At 43.2% G+C, this 22,347-nt stretch overlaps 1 protein-coding gene across 1 annotated transcript; it reads left to right on the forward strand.

Annotated features, from left to right (window-relative positions):
• Positions 1–894: 894 nt before the first annotated feature.
• Positions 895–16,842, forward strand: slc22a7a (solute carrier family 22 member 7a; the record flags this gene model as incomplete). The annotated part of the gene is made up of 12 exons (XM_079498484.1): positions 895–1,124; positions 1,636–1,801; positions 3,988–4,091; positions 5,263–5,417; positions 7,146–7,314; positions 9,880–10,003; positions 12,115–12,224; positions 12,999–13,045; positions 13,257–13,424; positions 15,218–15,330; positions 15,442–15,647; positions 16,770–16,842. The coding sequence occupies 12 exons, from the start codon at positions 895–897 to the stop codon at positions 16,840–16,842; spliced, it is 1,665 nt and encodes a 554-aa protein (XP_079354610.1).
• Positions 16,843–22,347: the final 5,505 nt, after the last annotated feature.

Below are 22,347 nucleotides of genomic sequence, written 5' to 3' on the forward strand. Positions count from 1 at the left end.
TCTTCTCTCTCCCCTATACTACCAAAATACAGTGAAAGTTAGGTTTTCACTATCTTGCAATAAATGCATCGACTCTGTATACGTGTGACCGAAAGTACGTCTGTAATAAACTAAAATAACTCGAGAACCGTTCGCACCACCGACCAAATTCGACACACATGCGTTCCACACCACCACCCGGGAGTGCAGTGCCCGGCCATGAGTCAGACACATACACGGTTGTCCAGAACCGCCAGAAAAGGTTAAAATGGGTGCTATGACAAATTGACAATGGATATAACGGCTATTGCATAAACATGCATTCCCGATTTCCATTGTTCCCAACTTGCATGCGGTTCCCAAGGAGGCTGGTGCCTGACGGCACAGGTCTAGTTTAAAAAAATGTCGAAACATTCCTAAAACATTCTGAAAATTCTTTGTCCATCCCGTCCAGGGGGTATGAGGTCCGAGGAGGTCCTAGACCACATCGGGCTTTTCTCCAGGTTCCAGTTCCTCATCTACCACCTCTAATTCTAACTACAATACCCACAATCCCTTGTGTGTCCCGTCCAGATGAGGTCCGAGGAGGTCCTAGACCACGTCGGGTTTTTCTCCAGGTTCCAGTTCCTCATCTACCACCTCTAATTCTAACTACAATACCCATAATGCCTTGTGTGTCCCGTCCAGATGAGGTTCGAGGAGGTCCTAGACCACGTTGTGTTTTTCTCCAGGTTCCAGTTCCTCATCTACCACCTCTAACTCTAACTACAATACCCACAATGCCTTGTGTGTCCCATCCAGATGAGGTTCGAGGAGGTCCTAGACCACGTCTGGTTTTTCTCCAGGTTCCAGTTCCTCATCTACCACCTCTAATTCTAACTACAATACCCACAATGCCTTGTGTGTCCCGTCCAGATGAGGTTCGAGGAGGTCCTAGACCACGTCGGGGGTTTCTCCAGGTTCCAGTTCCTCATCTACAACCTCCTGTGTCTGCCCCGCCTCCTGCTGCCGCTCCACTTCATGCTGCACAACTTCATCTCGGCCACGCCCCCTCACCGCTGCTCCCTGGGGGGGAGGAGCCAGGTGGAGGCGGAGCATGATGACCTCACAGGAGGAGGAGTCCCAGAGACGCTGCTGGTACTCAGGTTAGAGGTGCAGCTATCCATTATGTTATGACTTGTGCAAGCAGAGCGCACAAGTACTGCGATCGGCTGGGTATGTATGTATGTCGGTGTTGTCCACCGGCCAATAAGGGACCACCATTCTTGATGATGTAACTAAGGTATGCATGTTTCTTTAATATTGTTGTCCCCCAGCACACCAACGGTTATTTTAATGGATGTCCGTCGCCCTAAAGGGTCCCCCAGCACACCAACGCTTCTTTATTGTTGTCCCTCGCCCTAAAGCGTCCCCCAGCACACCAAATGTTATTTAATTGTTGTCCGTCGCCCTAAAGGGTCCCCCAGCACACCAACGGTTCTTTAATTGTTGTCCGTCGCCCTAAAGGGTCCCCCAGCACACCAACGGTTCTTTAATTGTTGTCCTTCTCCCTAAAGGGTCCCCCAGCACACCAACGGTTCTTTAATTGTTGTCCGTCGCCCTAAAGGGTCCCCCAGCACACCAACGGTTCTTTAATTGTTGTCCTTCTCCCTAAAGGGTCCCCCAGCACACCAACGGTTCCTTCGGCTCCTGCAGGCTCTATGCCACGCCCCTGACCTTTGACCTCAACCACACCAACCTGTCGTCAACGGCAACGACGGTGCCGTGCACGCACGGCTGGGTTTACGACCAATCAGAGTTCACCTCCACCACCGCCACTCAGGTAACGACCAATCAGGGTTTGGTTTGGTAACACTCTATAGCAGTGGTTTTCAACCAGTGGTCCGGGGCCCACCAGTGGTCCTTGAGGGGGTTCCAGGTGGTCGCCAGCTAAATGATGGAGAGTTGGTAACAAAATGGACCCTTAATTTACAAGAAGTCTACACAATTGGAGAATGTGGAATAATTTTGATTTTGATCAACGTTTGCCAACAGTATGGAACTGTGTGTCAACGATACCAGAAGAATCTTTCGTTTTGGTCAAGAGGCTAAATCTCATCAAATTGTGGTCCGTGGCTCAAATGCTGAATAAAGAATGGGCCTTGATATGAAAAGGGTTGAAAATCACTGCTCTATAGCAACGATTACCGTCAAAATATAGAGCTATTTAACACTGTTACTGAACACACACTCTATAGCAATGATTACTGTCACAATATAGAGCTATTTAACACTGTTACTGAACACACTCTATAGCAATGATTACTGTCACAATATAGAGCTATTTAACACTGTTACTGAACACACACTCTATAGCAATGATTACTGTCACAATATAGAGCTATTTAACACTGTTACTGAACACACTATAGCAATGACTACTGTCACAATATAGAGCTATTTAACACTGTTACTGAACACACACTCTATAGCAATGATTACCGTCACAATATAGAGCTATTTAACACTGTTACTGAACACACTCTATAGCAATGATTACTGCCACAATATAGAGCTATTTAACACTGTTACTGAACACACACTCTATAGCAATGATTACTGTCACAATATAGAGCTATTTAACACTGTTACTGAACACACTATAGCAATGACTACTGTCACAATATAGAGCTATTTAACACTGTTACTGAACACACACTCTATAGCAATGATTACCGTCACAATATAGAGCTATTTAACACTGTTACTGAACACACTCTGTAGCAATGATTACTGTCACAATATAGAGCTATTTAACACTGTTACTGAACACACACTCTATAGCAATGATTACCGTCACAATATAGAGCTATTTAACACTGTTACTGAACACACTCTATAGCAATGATTACTGCCACAATATAGAGCTATTTAACACTGTTACTGAACACACACTCTATAGCAATGATTACCGTCACAATATAGAGCTATTTAACACTGTTACTGAACACACTCTATAGCAATGATTACTGTCACAATATAGAGCTATTTAACACTGTTACTGAACACACACTCTATAGCAATGATTACGGTCACAATATAGAGCTATTTAACACTGTTGCTGAACACACACTCTATAGCAATGATTACTGTCACAATATAGAGCTATTTAACACTGTTACTGAACACACACTCTATAGCAATGATTACTGTCACAATATAGAGCTATTTAACACTGTTACTGAACACACACTCTATAGCAATGATTACTGCCACAATATAGAGCTATTTAACACTGTTACTGAACACACACTCTATAGCAATGATTACCGTCACAATATAGAGCTATTTAACACTGTTACTGAACACACTCTATAGCAATGATTACTGTCACAATATAGAGCTATTTAACACTGTTACTGAACACACACTCTATAGCAATGATTACGGTCACAATATAGAGCTATTTAACACTGTTGCTGAACACACACTCTATAGCAATGATTACTGTCACAATATAGAGCTATTTAACACTGTTACTGAACACACACTCTATAGCAATGATTACTGTCACAATATAGAGCTATTTAACACTGTTACTGAACACACACTCTATAGCAATGATTACTGCCACAATATAGAGCTATTTAACACTGTTACTGAACACACACTCTATAGCAATGATTACTGTCACAATATAGAGCTATTTAACACTGTTACTGAACACACTATAGCAATGACTACTGTCACAATATAGAGCTATTTAACACTGTTACTGAACACACACTCTATAGCAATGATTACCGTCACAATATAGAGCTATTTAACACTGTTACTGAACACACTCTATAGCAATGATTACTGCCACAATATAGAGCTATTTAACACTGTTACTGAACACACACTCTATAGAGCTATTTAAAACTGTTAGCAATGATTACTGTCACAATATAGAGCTATTTAACACTGTTACTGAACACACACTCTACACTGATAATAATGTATTGTAATCATATGACTTCTCCACAGTGGGATCTGGTGTGTGACAACAAAGCAATGAACCAGTCTCTGGCCACGTTCTTCTTCGTTGGTGTGACCATCGGTGCCGTGCTGTTTGGACAGCTCTCTGACAGGTAAGACTTCATCTGTGTACAACTATAGCGTCTATGTGCGATTCACCTCCATCTTGAATTCCGGACTTCTACTTGTAACGGAGTATTTCTACATTGCAGTACTGTTTATACTTTGTAATTTTCCACTACATTTTTATCCCACAATATTGCAACCCATTTTTTCACCCAGTGTTAATCGTTTGCCCGCCAGGAACATAGGAATATTAACACGTAGAATCTTGTAGCCTGCCACAAACGGAAAAGCCGTTTTAACAGCGATGTATTCATTAATGCATGTTTTAATACGATCGTATCGAAATCTACCGTCCGTTAGCTTTGTTATGCTTCTGACCCAATGGGCGCGGCCATTTTGAAAATGCGCGCGCATCCACTTACATTGCCGGCTCTGTTTTCAGACGGCTTTATCTCACAGAAGCGACATTGCAGAGGACGCTTTGTCCCAGACAAGCGTTTTCAACGGCCTGTAGCAGGCGCTGTGATACTCGTGGTCCACTTTTTCCACCACCGACCGAGAGAACAAGCACCAGCTTCGTCAACACACACGGAATGGTTTCATAGTAAAATGCGATTACGGATATCTGGCTCTTCAAAGTAAGTGTCACGCGCGATAAAACCCTGGCAGGACGCGACGGAGGGATTAAATAATGGTAGCGGTAAATGGGCTTTAGTTAATATTATCTAATGTAATCCTGGCAGTGTGCCGTGGCGGACTGACCTGAAAAGAAGCAGCTTGGACTCCATGCATAGAAGGGAGCAAGTCCAAGCTGCTTCTTTTCACCTGACAGGGGGGAGTTTCCCCGGCCAGATGTAGCGCGTGGAAGGAACACGTACGTTATTCCAACCAGTTCCTTTGGCCAGGGGGCAACACAAGGTAGTTTAGAGACCAGGATTACTGCATGTTTTTTTGTGAGGGTACCTACCCTAGGGGACACGGGGAGAACATGCAAACTCCACACAGAAAGGCCCTTTCGCCAACCCCGCCTTATGGGCACTGATGACGCGGAGGAGAGAACACGCGCCCAGCGCCCACGGCGTCCCCAGCGGGAATCGAACCCAGGACCTTCTAGCTGTGAGGCGACAGCACTACCGACTGTGCCACCGTGCCCCCCAATTGTAAAACATTCGAGTACTTTTTTCCCACCACTGCGCTGTCTTCTCTGTCCCCCTCCAGGTTCGGTCGCAGACCGCTGCTCCTGGCCTCCATCGTGTCCAGCGGTGTGATGGGAACCATCTCTGCCTTCTCCACGTCCTACACCATGTTCGCTGTCACCAGGACGCTGTGTGGAGTGGCTCTGACCGGCCTCAGCATCAACACCATGGCACTGAGTACAACAGTCATAATCTTCTATCTATCAAATGCACCACGTTTCTGTCTGTGTGTAAGGCTGTAATGCACGTAACTCGAGAACCGTTCGCCCCACCGACAAATTTGACACACGCGTTCCGCACCCCCACAGGGAGTGCAGCGGCCGGTGTCGAGTCGGTCGGACCCACGGTTGTCCAGAACCGCAACAAAAGGCCTCTGCCCGAGCTCTGGACATGGACCCAGGGTCCTTATTATGGAGCTGACCGGTTCCAACATCACAAATATGTTCTGACATCTGCATATACTCCATATTTGAGCATGCCTGACAAAGAACTCCATATATGGCTATAAACATAGACATATATACGTAGACGCCCTTTCCGGCTCTGAGGCGCGTGTCACCATTGAAGGCACAATTTTCCCAACATTCCTTGCAAAGCATTAGCGGAAGCTTGTCAAGCTTCAAGCGTCCCAGAAAAGACGCGCTGTGATTGGCCAGTAGTCACTTGAGTGACAGCGAGAGACATGGAGGAGTTGCATGAGTGACGTCACTTGGGCAGCGGCGCAGTCGCCTTCAGCAAATGCCTTCAGCACTTCTAAATAAGAAAGCTGCGGAGAACTGTTGCTTTGTGTTCACTCTTTAATATATTCTGTTAGTAATCTAATCCCCCCTGGCTCTGATGTTGTATTGTTAGTAACTTTGTTGTTTGTGTTTGTTTGTTTGTCTTGTTTTGTATTGTAATGTATATTGTCATGACTGTTATAAAGATTTGTTAAAAAAAAAAAAGCCTTCAGCACTGCACTTCCGCCTTCATTGGGATACACGTCGCTCCAATGAACTGCAACGGCCAGTGAGGCATCTATTTTTTGAGTGGTGTAAACCACTCCTACAACTGGCTTTTGTGTGCAGAAAAAAATGAGCATGGTTGCTATGTTCAAAATAATTTCTGACGTAATTAAATCACACCCGGGTGAACTGGATGACCGTAGCAACCATGGTCATTTTCTCTGCACAGAAAAAGCCAGTTGTGAAATCACATCCGGGTGTGATTTCATTACGTCAGATCAGAGCTGATCAGGCTACATAATACCTTACCTTATTTCATTACGTTAGACATTACGTCAGACCACAGCTGATCATGCTATATAAAACCTTACACCACTCAGTTCACACGGGTGTGATTTTTTATAATATCTATGGGTATAAAAGGGACACATACATAATTACTGGGTGGGGCCTGCATTTCCAACTTGCATCGTTCCAAGTATAGGCCAGTGCTCTATAGTAATCACAATAATTATAATAATAATCATCATCATGGCAACTGACGCAGCACAGCAGTTAAATTAAAGATCTTTTTAGGGGGGGGGGTTTGTTCCTTTTTTCCACAGAAGGAAAGGTTTTCTTCCGTGAAAAAAGGTAGTCCGTCATAGTTTTAAAATGTTTTTTTTGTGGCTTTCGCCTTTGTTTTATATATATATTATATATATATATATTTTTTATATATATTTTTTTATATTTTTTTATGGAGGGAAAGACATGCAGTAAAGGCCGTCGGGATCGGGAGTCGAACCCGCGGCTCACTGCCAGACTGGACTACCAGCCAAGGTGCCTGGACCGCTGAGCCACAGCCCAGGCCTCCGTCATAGTTTTTTGTCGACGGAATTAACACTGCCCTTACATTATTATTATTATACCACTATACATCTGTGTGTGTGTGCGTGTGCGTGCGTGCGTGTGTGTCTAGGTATCGAGTGGACAGACGTGAGACATCGTGCGTTCATCGGCACCGTGGTCACCCTGGTGTGGAGCGCCGGTAGCATGCTGCTAGCTCTGTTAGCATACTGCATCAGAGACTGGAGGCATCTCATGCTGGTGGTGTCCTCTCCCTGCCTCGCTGCTGCCATCGCCTGGTGGTGAGGAGTACTGCATGTCATAGAGGCCACTCCATCCAGCCTCATGTTTTTTTTTTACCAGCATACAGTAATAAAGTACATTTACTCGAGTAGCCTAAATACTGCAGTGGTTCCAATTTACAATTTGCAATTTACAATTTAGGCATTTAGCAGACGCTCTTAATCCAGAGCGACTTACATTAGGCAGGAACAAAAGTATGGGAATACATCACATATATAAAATGCATTTATCAGGAAACATGCGTAAGCTAAGAACGTAACTAGAACATATCTATATAATGACACTATACATATTAACTATACATATATACTATACTATGCTATACATATGTACTATGATGTGCTATGACTACATACAATGCAATTATTGTGCTGTCTACATGACTATGATGTGCTATGACTACATACAATGCAATTATTGTGCTGTCTACATGACATGCTATAAGTCTGTTTCAAATGCTATCTAAGTCTAAAAAGTGCTATCTAAGGGGGTTCCCAAACCTTTTCATGTCAAGGACCCCCAAATTGACACGAATTAGCCCATGGACCCCAAAGATAATGCCGGGGACCCCCATAAGAGAAGATTTTTACAGCTCTATCAGTGTTTCTCAACCCGTTTAATTTCAAGGACCCCCAGTTCGACATGCATTAGTCTACGGACCCCCATTTAATGGCATTTCTATCTCTGAGACCCCCAATTTATATTCTAAAAATAGTAATGTTCATTTAACTATATGAGGGTGTACAAATGGAACCAAATGGACCCGTCAGGGTGCATTTGGTTCCATTTGTACACTCTCAGAGTTACAGACCCATAAGGGTCCATTTATGGACCCTATCAGTGTTTCTCAACCCGTTTAATTTCAAGGACCCCCAGTTCGACATGCATTAGTCTACGGACCCCCATTTAATGGCATTTCTATCTCTGAGACCCCCCCAATTTATATTCTAAAAATAGTAAAAACAATGTTAATTTAACTATGAGGGTGTACAAATGGAACCAAATGGACCCATCAGGGTGCATTTGGTTCCATTTGTACACTCTCAGAGTTACAGACCCATAAGGGTCCATTTGGTTCCAAACTATCATTTAGCTGGGGACCCCCTGGAACTCCCTCAAGGACCCCTGGGGGTCCCCAGACCCCACTTTGGGAACGACTGGCCTAATGAACTTAACTACATTTTTGACAGGGATACCAGCCCAGTCCAACATAATATAGCTAGGCCTACATGCAGGGACGGATTAACCCACACAAGGGCCCCTGGGCCGGTAATGGTTTTGGGGCCCCCCATAGTCTTTTTTTGGTCAGGTGACAACCTGACCTATAACATATACTTGTGAAATGTAGACGACATGTTCGCCACCTAGTCGACTCTAATAGAAGAGTTGCGATATTGAGGGGGTAACTTCCGGTTGTCCCCATTCAATAGAAATGTAGAAGAGCCGCCATTGGACTGAAGCCCCATGAAGTGAACAGAGTTTGCGTAACTCTGGCTCTGGTCGACTCCAGGCAGGGTTGCCAAGTCTGCTTATTTTCAGCATACTAATATGACCATTAGTGTAATAAATGTGAGTTCTATCGTCCCCCAAACTGTAGGGGTAAACATCAGCCCTGGAAGCACCACAGACAAGGATGTACAAATGAGCGACCTTTATTATAATGCTCGACAAGTACATAGAATTAGTATAGTATGCGGAATAAGTATGAATTACAGTATATTAACATAACACCACCAGTAAAACCAGGTATAAACTACAGGCCTATATAAATACAATGTCTCTTAAATAATCAGTGCAACATACAGGAAATACACAATACAATGTCTCTTAAATAATCAGTGCATCCATGCCGGCAATACACGATACAATGTCTCTTTATTCGGGTACTTAACTCGCCGTGGTGGCGGACCCTCCCCCGGGGTCTTTGCTTGTGACGCCGTCCAACTCCCCGGGGAGCTGCGTGTCGGACGACGTGACGTGCGGACAGTTAACCAGTCCTTCTCAGATCGCAGTACTGCGGAGGAGCAATGTGAGCACACACTCTCTAAGCCCCCTCTATCTAACTACAGGAGACCGCAGGTGTAGTCTCCCCTCCTGCTGACTTAAGACAACTAGCTCCCCCTCACTACCTGTCTTCACCGCCGGCAAGACTAATACTTGATTATATCACTATGTGATTAATTCTTGTTTATCATCTTTCTAACATAAATTGAACACAATCAACGGTCAATGAAGGGCCCCAGGAGCCCTTGTCAGGGCCTCAAACCCAATACTGTGCGGTCCAGTTTCCCCAAAAGGCCCCTGAGAGCCAAGGGCCCCTTGGCCAATATATCATTCTATATTGCGTTTTGTTCCCGGTGTTCAGGTGTACACCAGAGTCTATCATTCTCATGCGTTTTGTTCCCGGTGTTCAGGTAGACACCATGAGTATCATTCTCATATGCGTTCTGTTCCCGGTGTTCAGGTGGACGCCAGAGTCTATCATTCTCATGCGTTTTGTTCCCGGTGTTCAGGTGGACGCCAGAGTCTATCATTCTCATATGCGTTTTGTTCCCGGTGTTCAGGTGGACGCCAGAGTCGGCCAGGTGGCTGCTGGCCAACGGTCAGGTGGAGGAGGCCCAGAAATACCTGGTCCAGTGTGCCAAGATGAACGGCAAGGACACTTCATCAAGTACACTACATACTGAGGTATACACTACTAAACACACTTCATCAAGTACACTACATACTGAGGTACACACTACTATATACACACTTCATCAAGTACACTACATACTGAGGTATACACTAGTAAACACACTTCATCAAGTACACTACATACTGAGGTACACACTACTATATACACACTTCATCAAGTACACTACATACTGAGGTATACACTAGTAAACACACTTCATCAAGTACACTACATACTGAGGTATACACTACTAAACACACTTCATCAAGTACACTACATACTGAGGTACACACTACTATACACACTTCAAGTACACTACATACTGAGGTATACACTACTAAACACACTTCATCAAGTACACTACATACTGAGGTATACACTATAGTAAACACACTTCATCAAGTACACTACATACTGAGGTATACACTACTAAACACACTTCATCAAGTACACTACATACCGAGGTACACACTACTATATACACACTTCATCAAGTACACTACATACCGAGGTACACACTACTATATACACACTTCATCAAGTACACTACATACTGAGGTACACACTACTATATACACACTTCATCAAGTACACTACATACCGAGTTACACACTACTATATACACACTTCATCAAGTACACTACATACCGAGGTACACACTACTATATACACACTTCATCAAGTACACTACATACCGAGGTACACACTACTATATACACACTTCATCAAGTACACTACATACTGAGGTACACACTAGTAAACACACTTCATAAAGTACACTACATACTGAGGTACACACTAGTAAACACACTTCATCAAGTACATACTGAGGTACACACTACTATATACACACTTCATCAAGTACACTACATACTGAGGTACACAGTACTATACACACTTCATCAAGTACACTACATGGTATACACTACTATACACACTTCATCAAGTACACTACATACTGAGGTATACACTACTATACACACTTCATCAAGTACACTACATGGTATACACTACTATACACACTTCAAGTACACTACATGGTATACACTACTAAACACACTTCAAGTACACTACATACTGAGGTATACACTACTATACACACTTCATCAAGTACACTACATACTGAGGTACACACTAGTAAACACACTTCATCAAGTACATACTGAGGTACACACTACTATATACACACTTCATCAAGTACACTACATACTGAGGTATACACTAGTAAACACACTTCATCAAGTACACTACATACTGAGGTATACACTAGTAAACACACTTCATCAAGTACACCAGACATATGCCAAGGGCCCCCCATAAGAGAATATTTGTACGGCTCCGATTCTCAACCATTTTCAGTTCAAAGGCCCCCGGGTTTGACCTGAATTAAGCTACGGTTCCCCTGTTAATGGCATTTCTATCTCCAACACCAATGTATATTGTAAAATTAAAGTTAATTTCCTCCTTGAAATTAAACAGGTTGAGAATCACTGCTAGAGCCGTAAAAATCTTCTCTTACATCATATCTCTTTAAATGGGGGGTCCGCTGGCTATTTAGTGTCAACTTCGGGGTCCTGGACATGAAAAAGCTTGGGAACCACTGCTCTACAGTTCATACGCCTACTGAGGTAGGCCATATACACACAGCTGTCTCTATCTGTGTTGTCAATTCAACAAATCATTAGAAAAGATGCTATCAGTGGAGATGGTGAATGGACTGCAGTGGTTTTCTCGAAAGCACTTGACACTAGTGTACGTCACATTCACACACGGATGGCAGAGGAAACCAAACCATGCAAGGCACCAACCTGCTCATGATATGATGGTGATGATGATGATGATAAGTTAGGGGTTCGGCGTCTTGCTCAAGGACACTTTGGCACATAGCCAGGAGGAGCCGCGGGAATCAAACCGGTTTGAAACCTTAATTGAACCTTCAGATTCCAAAACGCACTGCTCCGGTTCAATTTGGAGGACAAATATTATGTGCCAAATCAGTGTATATAGCACATATTAATTATGATAGTTATGCATGCACAGCCATGGTCTGTCTGTCTGTCTGTCTGTCTGTCTGTCTGTCTGTCTGACCATTATTAATTAATACAGTGTGTATGTGCTGCAGACGCTGAGCAAAGTGACAGTACCAGAAGTGGCCACTAGGAGTCACTCTTACCTGGACCTCCTGAAGACCCCCAGGATGAGGAGCATCACTCTTTGTTCAGGAGCATTCTGGTATCCATGGAGATGAACTCTGACCTTTTAACCAGAGCACAAACACACGCACACACATGAAGCAGCAGCTGTGGTTGTGTGTGCGCGTGTGCAATGTGTGTGTGTGCAATGTGTGCGTGTGTGTGTGTGTGTGTGTGTGTGTGTGTGTGTGTGTGTGTGTGTGTGTGAGAGAGAAAATGAACCAGCTTACCTATGGTTGGAGGGTGCTCAGGTGGTGCAGTGGTAAAGTAGGCCTACCAGACTCTCTCTTTTCCTGCGGTGTTTCGACCTAGTGCTAGGCAAAGAGTGACAAATTTGGACCGGAAGTTGGACTCAGGTCAACAGCCCAGCTTATGATCTTGAATCCATTTATTTTAGTAATAATACAACATAAACATGTCAGAGACTATAGTTGTCACTGTACAATACGTTAAAACAGTTGTCATGTAGCACACATCCTCGTTGAAAACAATGTCAAACTCCAGCTTGTCACTCTCCAGGGCTACATAAACAGTAGCTCTGGTCCATAGCTCTAATGCGTTGCATTTAGAGCTATGTTACTCTCAACTTCCGCCGCTCGCATGAATGCAGACCAGCCTCTCCTCTTTAGCGTAAATAAACAGAACGCTTTTGCTACTCACCAAAACAAAGGCGGGTTGTGTCATTAGAAAGCCTACTTTCCTTAGTGGAAAGACTCTGAGTCTGAGCCCCCCACCACATGTATAAACGGTACTTTTTGGCCATATTAAATTATATAAAATAACAACTGAAGTGTGTGTGTGTGTGTGTGTGTAGGTTTGCGGTGGCCTTCATCTACTACGGCATCAGTCTGAACATCACAGGTGTGTAGTATCATACAGCTGTTTATTTAATTGTGTTAATGCGCACGCACGCGCGCGCGCGCGTGCACGCACACACACACACACACACACACACACACACTCACACACACACACACACACACACACACACACACACACACACACACACACACACACACACACACACACACACACACAGTTTATAATTTAATTTAATTTAATTCCCACACAGGGTTCGGACTGAACATGTACCTCACCCAGTTCGTCTATGGACTCATAGAAATTCCCGCCAAGCTGGGAACCTTCTTCCTGTTGGAGCGGATTGGCCGGAGGAACGTCCAGGCGTGGTCCCTCATCATCACCGGAGCTCTGATTGGTCTAAACACAGCCATACCCACAGGTAGGAGGTGATGGGTCTAAAACACAGCCATACCCACAGGTATAGGAGCTGATTGGTCTAAACACAGCCATACCCACAGGTATAGGAGCTGATTGGTCTAAACACAGCCATACCCACAGGTAGGAGGTGATTGGTCTAAACACAGCCATACCCACAGGTATAGGAGCTGATTGGTCTAAACACAGCCATACCCACAGGTATAGGAGCTGATTGGTCTAAACACAGCCATACCCACAGGTAGGAGGTGATTGGTCTAAACACAGCCATACCCACAGGTATAGGAGCTGATTGGTCTAAACACAGCCATACCAACAGGTAGAAGCTGATTGGTCTAAACACAGCCATATCCACAGGCAAGGTGTGGCTGTATGAGGTCACATCAACATCACCCATTGAGATGCTGATGCATGTTAAATGACGGGATTTACCCATAATAGGTATACATAATCGATCATTTCAGTAGCAAGAGGTTCAACATGTCTTCTAAATCTAGTCTACCAGGCCTGCAGTAGGCTATATGCACTGGACAAATGTGCATGACGTATTTATTTCAATGAACTAGAAATACGAGGAAATGTTCGAGGGAGAGTATCCAACAATCAACTTAGTACCGTCCGACGGTGATTTGAATTATTGTCGTGTAACTTTCCCGACGTTAAGCTGTGTATTATGTTCAACAATGCAGCTGCTAGCCGTAGCAATGATGGCTAGCCATCATTAATAGCAACGGTTGCTAATCTATTTGGATTGGCATTGGCTTTTGGGGTGAGGATTACTGAAGGGCTAATTCTCTCTCCAATATGGCTGCTGTGCACATGCAGAGCCTGTTGAGCCTGTTGAAGTGTATAATTTCCCTTCAGAACAGGCTGTGCTTCGTACCTGTGTGGCTGTGGGGTGTCTGCCCATAGATCCAAAGTCCCGTTAGAACATGCATTAAGGTTGGCGAACAAGCGCTAAGGTTGGCGAACATGCATTAAGGTTGGTGAACATGCATTAAGGTTGGCGGACATGCATTAAGGTTGGCGTCGCGTGCATTAAGGTTGGCGAACATGCATTAAGGTTGGCGGCGAACATTGCATTACGGTTGGCGAACATGCATTAAGGTTGGCGGCGAACATTGCATTAAGGTTGGCGAACATGCATTAAGGTTGGCGAACATGCGTTAAGGTTGGCGAACATGCATTAAAGGACCTATAACATCAAATTCAACTTTTTCAATTTATTTTGTGTTTTTGGGGCTCCCATATGTGTTTTCTATCCCCACAAATAACCAATTTTGAACAATCAGGCTTTCATATCATATGGGTGTTTTAATGGTAATTGCTCTCAGGAACAGCTCAACTGATTTTGGCCTCATCGTGATGTCATCAATTTCACCCTACTTTGTATAATTCCTCCTCTTCTTCAGTCTTCAGTTCCAAATTTGCATTTCCACTTTGTTTACAATGTCCACCATTGTTGATTTTCCAAGTTGGCATGGAATGGGAACAAGCCTGGTTTTATCTAGCATCAGTATTATAATAACTCAAATATTAAATAATCTGCATATCAGCACCCCCACCACCTCAGGACATTGTGGTACTGCAGCCAAAACGGCTTTGAAAGTCCAGAAAGAAATGACAAGGCCTGGTTATATCAGAGTGGTGATTGAGGCTCAAACCATTAGAAATAACTTTGAGGGACATAGACCATATGATATTAAATATTAAAAGCAGTTTTAAAATGCATGTTATTTGCACTTTAAGGGTGGGGAAAGGTTTCTCTGATTGTTTGATGTGTACTTTCTCCTTCAGAACAGGCTGTGCTGCGTACCTGTGTGGCTGTGGTGGGGAAGGGTTTCTCTGAGGCTGCCTTCACCACCGCTTTCCTCTACACCGCTGAACTCTACCCTACTGTGCTGAGGTTAGTGACTATAGTGTGCGTGCTGATAATTCCCCATATTTATCCCTCTCTTCCCCCAGTGTAAACCTAGTTGCTGTTGTTGCGTTTGCGTGTGCGCGCGTGTGTGTTCAGGCAGTGCGGTCTAGGGTACACCTCCTTCACGGGTCGTATCGGAGGGTCCCTGGCACCTATGGTGATGCTACTGGCAGACGTTTGGGGGACGTTTCTGCCTCCGCTCATCTTCTCCGCCACGGGGGTCCTCAGTGGAGCGGTGGTCTTCCTGCTGCCCGAGACCCTGGGTGTCCCGCTGCCAGAGAACGTCCTGGACATCGAGGAGGGAAGGTACATGTAGAGTGTGTTCCTGGTCTCGTGCCATTCACAGAAACGTGAAATGCAAATATAGATTATTTTTGGTCAGTGTTGATTTTGTCGACTAATAGGCCTAGACAAAGAATGTTTGTCGAATAGGCCTACCTTTTTCCACTGACTAAGACTAAATGGAAACTAAATGAAAACTATAAGCTATGATGACTAAAACTAAGACTAAATATATTGACAATTCCGTCAACAAATAATAACTAGACTAAAATGTTAGGGACTATAAGAGATCCAGTATACCCAGTTATTTTACACTTGCTTGAATCTTGTAGATCGGCCATTTTCAGCAAGTGTAAATTGAACCATTACGACGGCATCAAGGCAAAATTTAGTTGACTAAATCAACAGTAGATTTACCTATTTTAGCATTTTCAATATGTTCCCCTACTGGGATTTCTTTAGGACTTTTGATATGTTGTTACCAACATATTTATGAAACAAAACAAGTTGAAAGAGTTTCTGTTGCAATTTCTTTTAGGCTAACCCCTTATTATCCATAGAATATGCCTATGCTAATAGCCAAGCAGCTTGAATAATGCTCCGCCCTGCTTTGCCAACCTTAACGTCCCTCATTCAAAGTGGTTACTCATAATTTTCTATGCATTTTGGGGGTTTGGGTGGGATTTAACCACCCAAAAATATTTTGTCCGATGAATCACCCCCTCTACAATTTCACAGAACCAGCTGTCCGTCATCTGTACTGGTTTACTAACTAACACACAACTTACACAAGCTGTATGTCTGGCTGTACAGTGACATCTGCAGGCCAAAGAGCCTAGCTACAAGCAGGAGAGGTTTTCCTTGAAATGAAATGAAATTATTACTATATTTACCCAGGGTATCTGGGCTAAGCTCAAGAACTTGTTTCCAGCCAGGCCCTGCTCATAGAACATTTCATCGTAGTGGTTCAATGCCTTGTTCAATGGCACTTCAGCGGTGGTAATTTTAACGCGTCGGACCGCTGATTCGAACTGGCGACCTTCCGGTATCAAGACCGCTCCGCAATCCGTTCGGCCACCGCTGTCACCTTCCTCTTTTCCTCTTTGAGAATGCATTTTTAACGTTTTCTTCTCGTGTTCTCACCAGGCACACACACCACGACTCCTCTGAGGAAGACATGAAGGTTGAGATGAAGGAGAGGAAATTAAGGTTATTGTAGCAGTCAATTTATATTGGGGGTCGGGAGGGGGCGGGGCGGTGGTCCCGAGACATTGCCAAAGCATTTCCGGGGGTCCCCGGCCAAAAACGTTGAGAACCCCTGACCTATAGGACCAAGAAGACATTCATTGAACCGAAACAACCATGAGATCAACAACAAGACACTAAATCCAGTGTTCCCCAACCTGGTGTCCGAGACCCCCTGGGTTTTAAAAGAAATGTTCAAAAATATGTTCTAAATCAGTGGTTCCCAAACTTCTTCATGTCGAGGACCCCCAAATTGACAATAATTAGCCCGCGGACCCCCATTTGAAAACATATGCCAGGGACCCCCATAAGAGAAGCCGTTTACGGCTCTAGCAGTGATTCTCAACCTGTTTAATTTCAAGGACCCCCAGTTTGACATGCATTAGTCAATGTTAATTGAACTCTGAGAGTGTAACGGGTCCATTTGGTTCCATTTGTACACTCTCAGAGTTACAGACCCATAAGGGTCCATTTGGTTCCAAACTATCATTTAGCTGGGGAGCCCCTGGAGCTCCCTCAAGGACCCCTGGGGGTCCCCGGACCCCACTTTGGGAACCACTGTTCTAAATGTTTCAAAAAGTAAAAAAAAAAAAAAGAATAATAAGAAAACAAAAGAAAACAGCACAAATAGCCAATCTACAAGCTCACATTTACAAGCTTGTAGATTGGCCATGCTTTCTATTTCTAGTATAAGAATTTGTGCACACACTTGTGTGCAGCTAGGGGGGGCCTCAGCTTTTGTCAGATGTAAGGGCCCGGGCAGGGGGGTGCTTCCAACGACAATAGGCTGGAACGCTGCACTAAGTGAAGCGTAACACCTAATGATTAGAATATGAATAATGTGACAGTAGCCTATGCATGAAAACAATGTTTTTATGTTGTGTTGTTTGGTATGGTTAATGGTGTCGACTAAAACGGGAAAAAAAGGTTGTATACTGCCTTTTTTTTCACTGACAAAAACTACACATAAATTAAACAAAAACTATAATGACTAAAACTAGGACTAAATACTGTATGCGGACCCCCCATTTGAAAAGATATGCCAGGGAACCCCCATAAGAGATTATTTTTACGGCTCTAGCAGTGATTCTCAAAACGTTAAATTTCAAGGACCCCCAGTTTGGCATGCATTAGGCTACGGACACCCATTTGATGGCATTTATATCTCTCGGCCCCCAATGTATATTGTAAAATTACTGTTAACTCAGTGTACAAACGGGTCCATTTGGTTCCATTTGTACACTCTCAGAGTTACAGACCCATAAGGGTCCATTTGGTTCCAAACTAGCATTTAGCTGGAGACCCCCTGGAACTCCCTCAAGGACCTCTGGGGGGTCCCAGACCCCACTTTGGGAACCAATGCATTAAGGCACAGAGAACATGTCAGTTCATATAGTGGGTTTATACTGTAAATCCATGCAGATTAAATGTTGAAATGACAATTTAACTCCCAGGAAGAAGACAAAAACACAAAGGCGTAAACACACAAACAAACATTAATTTTCAAATTCAACAAATAGGCTACTCAAGAAGGGAAACATAATTTGAATTAAACTGAGCACAATTTACTCAGATGATATGAAGGCAAAAAGCAAGATAGTCTCTCTTCACACTCAACCTCCTAGTAGGCCGTGAGCCAGGACCCCAAATCTGGGGTCATCTGTACCGATGGGGTGAATAAGTCTCATAGTGATTTTTGGGAAGGTATACATCCCTAGTGCTAGGAAAAATGTGATAGCATTGCATCTGTGGTAGCTTTCTGTGTGTTATCACTCCATTTATAACCACATGCCAAAACTAAAATTTCAAAATCCGAATGGAGCATTCTACTTCAAACTGATGGTTCTCTCCTATTATTGATCATATATCTTTGAAGAATGGTTGGGATACAGCTCAGACTATATATTTCTCTGAAAAGTTGTTAAAATTAGCACATCTAGAAATGTTATCTATTACAGGAGAGACAACATATAGGGACTATATATTACATGAGACGTACTTCTGTTTTCATGAAAGATGCAGCACAAAGGTTCCCTCTGTAAATAACTGTAAATATTTAAAACCATCTTAGAACATAAATTCTAATGAAATGTTTTATGAAATTCAATAAACTAAATATAGTGTAAGTGTACAGTGTAAGTAATGCATAAGATAACTTTCCTTCCACCATTACATCACCTTTTAGTCCATTTGACACTTCTATCTGTTCAATACCAAACCTAATAATGCTGTTTCATATTACGTTTTTGTTGTTGATTTGTATTTGGAGACAATTTTAGCTTGGTTGCCCAAACTTTGGTAATTGGCATAATCAATTTAGGCCTTTATATCAGGTCAATCTCACATAAACAACAGAAACAGAAACAACTATTTCTATTTCTATAACAACTTATACTTATACATTTGTAATAATAGCATAAGAAAATATGATAATATTTATCTTTTGCAACTACATTCAATATCTGTAAGCTTCAACTCATAATCAGGAACATAAAATCAACCCACCACATCCCCCTAGCCCTCCTGATTGGCAGCAATATCTTACCCAAATCCTGATCTACCTCATCGTCAAAAGTATATCCTCTTTATTATCAACATCACTTCTCATTTGTAGCTTCAACATCTCATCAGGTGTCAGGTCACCCTTAGCAAAATGTGGATCTCCCATCCAAATTGTGTGACATCACCTGAACTTTCAAATTGAGCTTGGTGGTCTGCCACATTCCACTTCTATACGAGTACAACTGTCGTGGTACAACAGCAGCAACCGATTGTTACATTGTGACACCCAACTCACCCAACACATCAGGGTAGTCTGGGACAACGGCGTCAACTTTGGGAGTGCCTGAGGGCTTGGGCACCCACTGAAAAAAGAATAAGCCAAATAGCACCCACTGAAGATCCCCTCCCCCTGGTCATTTTGTCACGTAGGCACGTAGGCACCCACTGCCGTTATAGGAACCTGCCGCCCCTGGTCTGGGAAGTTCCCTGCCAGCAAAGTATTTTGTGCTCTGATCTTGCCTTTGCACATGGATATGAGGTTGCACAGGACTGTCCCATTGAAGGTCGTTAATGTCAAGGCAATTATGTTTATGCACTGTCAAATAGGTCTACATCTATTCTATGGTAACATATAGCTGTAAAGTCATATTATCCTGCTCATTACTGTGCACAAATGTATACATCTTTGTGTTTGAGCACAAATGCATTTTGAGAACCCCCACATTTTCAGTAAAGCGTGCACGCTGTGCGGCCCCCACACACCATCATTCTACAGTTCAATCTAGTTGAATACCCCTGCTGTAGGTTACAACAACAAACAGCTGCATATCAATGGTAAGGTGAATACTGTGCGTGTCAACCAGTGACCATACTGTATCTGCTGCATGCTTGGACACACCTGCTTATGAGACAGACATTGACCTGACCTTTAGCACATAAGATTGACCTACTTATAAGAAATTGATTTTATGTGACAGTTATTCTGTTCATTTTGTAATTGTATTGTTTTTACATAATGCAGTACAATAGAACATCACTTTGGGTGTGGTATGGACACCATTTTGGATTTGGCAATACATAATTAACTAGTGATGGGAGATTAATCAGCAAACACATCGGTATCGGACGATTTGAGTTGTTTTTAGATTAATCGGCATCGGTTTGATTAATCAGACCGATTACGTTTTTCAATAAACTTTTCCCTACTCCTTTTTCGAACATAGTAAATGCGAGAGTGAGGTCTAGCCAACACCAACTCGGGATTCCTGGATCGCTGCCCTCCACAATGTCCTATCCAACATCAGGTTATTGAGCTCTGCAGTGTTGTTAGCCAAGCTGTCGCGCCGCAGCACGTCTACATAGGTGGTACGCTTCTTTCCCCCCCTTGGCTTTGCCCTGGGTTTGGCTCCCATAGTCAATTTACTTGCCTCAAGTTCTGGGTACATGACGCAGTGCCCTGCCAGCCTCATCCTTCTCTCTCTGACTTTGTCCGTGACCCGTGGTAGGTCCCCATAGAAGAGGTCCACATTTCTGATGTGACACCTAGTGCCATTCGTAGCATTCTTGTGTAGACTCCATCCAGGGATTTTTCCTGTTGTACTGTGAGGTCCATGTCTCGACAGTATCTATGAACAGCCGCCTCTTAAGGTCTTCTCCCATGTCTGATTTCCACACTCTCCTCATCCCGTGCAAGGCTTTCCAGGCAAGTGCTTGCCGAACCTTCAGATCCTTTTCAGTTGAGGCAGTCCAGGCCCCGAGGTACTTGAAGTCCTCGACTCGCTCGAGCACCGTCCCGTCTGCAGTGGCAATGGTTTTGTCCTCTGTCATTACCTTTGTTTTCTTGGTATTGAGCTTGAGGCCGAACTTGGACCTTGGCTCGAGTCTGGCTGTAGCTTGACTCTATCATCTGGACCAACTTTTCTGGAACTCCGTAGGCACGTAGAATACTCATGAGTTTCCCCCGGTGGATGGTGTCGAAAGCCTTTTGGAAGTCAATGAATGTGATCACCGCTGACAGGTTGCGCTCCCATACCCCTTCCAATATCCTCCTCAGTGCCAGTATCTGCCCGACTTTCGAACATAAACATAAGTTAAGGATTATGAAAGATCATTATTATTATTTTTGGACGTTTATTTCCTTTGTCTTTTCTCATTTATATTTTAACATGTTTGGAATAAATAAAAAAATGAAAAAAATGAAATTAAATTAATGAATCGGTCTGTCTTTACAGATAAACAAGCCCAAAGTAACAGTTTGAACAGATCTACAAGCTCACAATATTATAAAGGTATTTAAGTTAGATGTGACTTGCCTAAGCCTGCAGTGCAGACACCCTGTTACATGTATTTTTCAGAATAGACAAAATTATAATCTTTCAATACAGAATGAGATCGACATTGGTAATATTGGTTATCGGCCATAACAGCAATTAATTATATCGGATATCGATATCGGCCATAATGATGAATTAGTATTAGTTATAGCCATTTTAAGCTCCTGGCAGCCATATTGGACGCCATCTTGAAAATGACACCTTTCCAGAATATATTTTCCTATATTTTCAGTATATTCTTAAGCATGCCTAGAGGTACCAGAACCAATTGGAAAAACCTTTTCTATCATTTTTGGGGGGTGTATTACTATTTTATTTCATATTGATCCATGCAATTTTCGCCTAGTGTTATAAAATAAAATTCATGATAGCACTCATAAAGCTACCACGGGTGCAATGCTATCACATATTTTCTAACTCTAGACATGTATACCTTCACAAAAATCACTATGAGCCTTATTCAGCCAGATGGTACAGACCAACCCCCCTGGCTCACGGACTATAGCTAGTACCTGGCTAAAATATGTACGCAATTCATTTAGCGGAGAATATCTCAACTGTTCTTGGCTAATATGACCTCCGCGAACAACTTAGGAACTGTGAGAAATTCTCTATCCGGGACGAAAAACCCGGAAATGACCACG

Source organism: Electrona antarctica (assembly GCF_951216825.1).
Source record: "Electrona antarctica genome assembly, chromosome: 4".
NCBI lineage: Eukaryota > Metazoa > Chordata > Actinopteri > Myctophiformes > Myctophidae > Electrona > Electrona antarctica.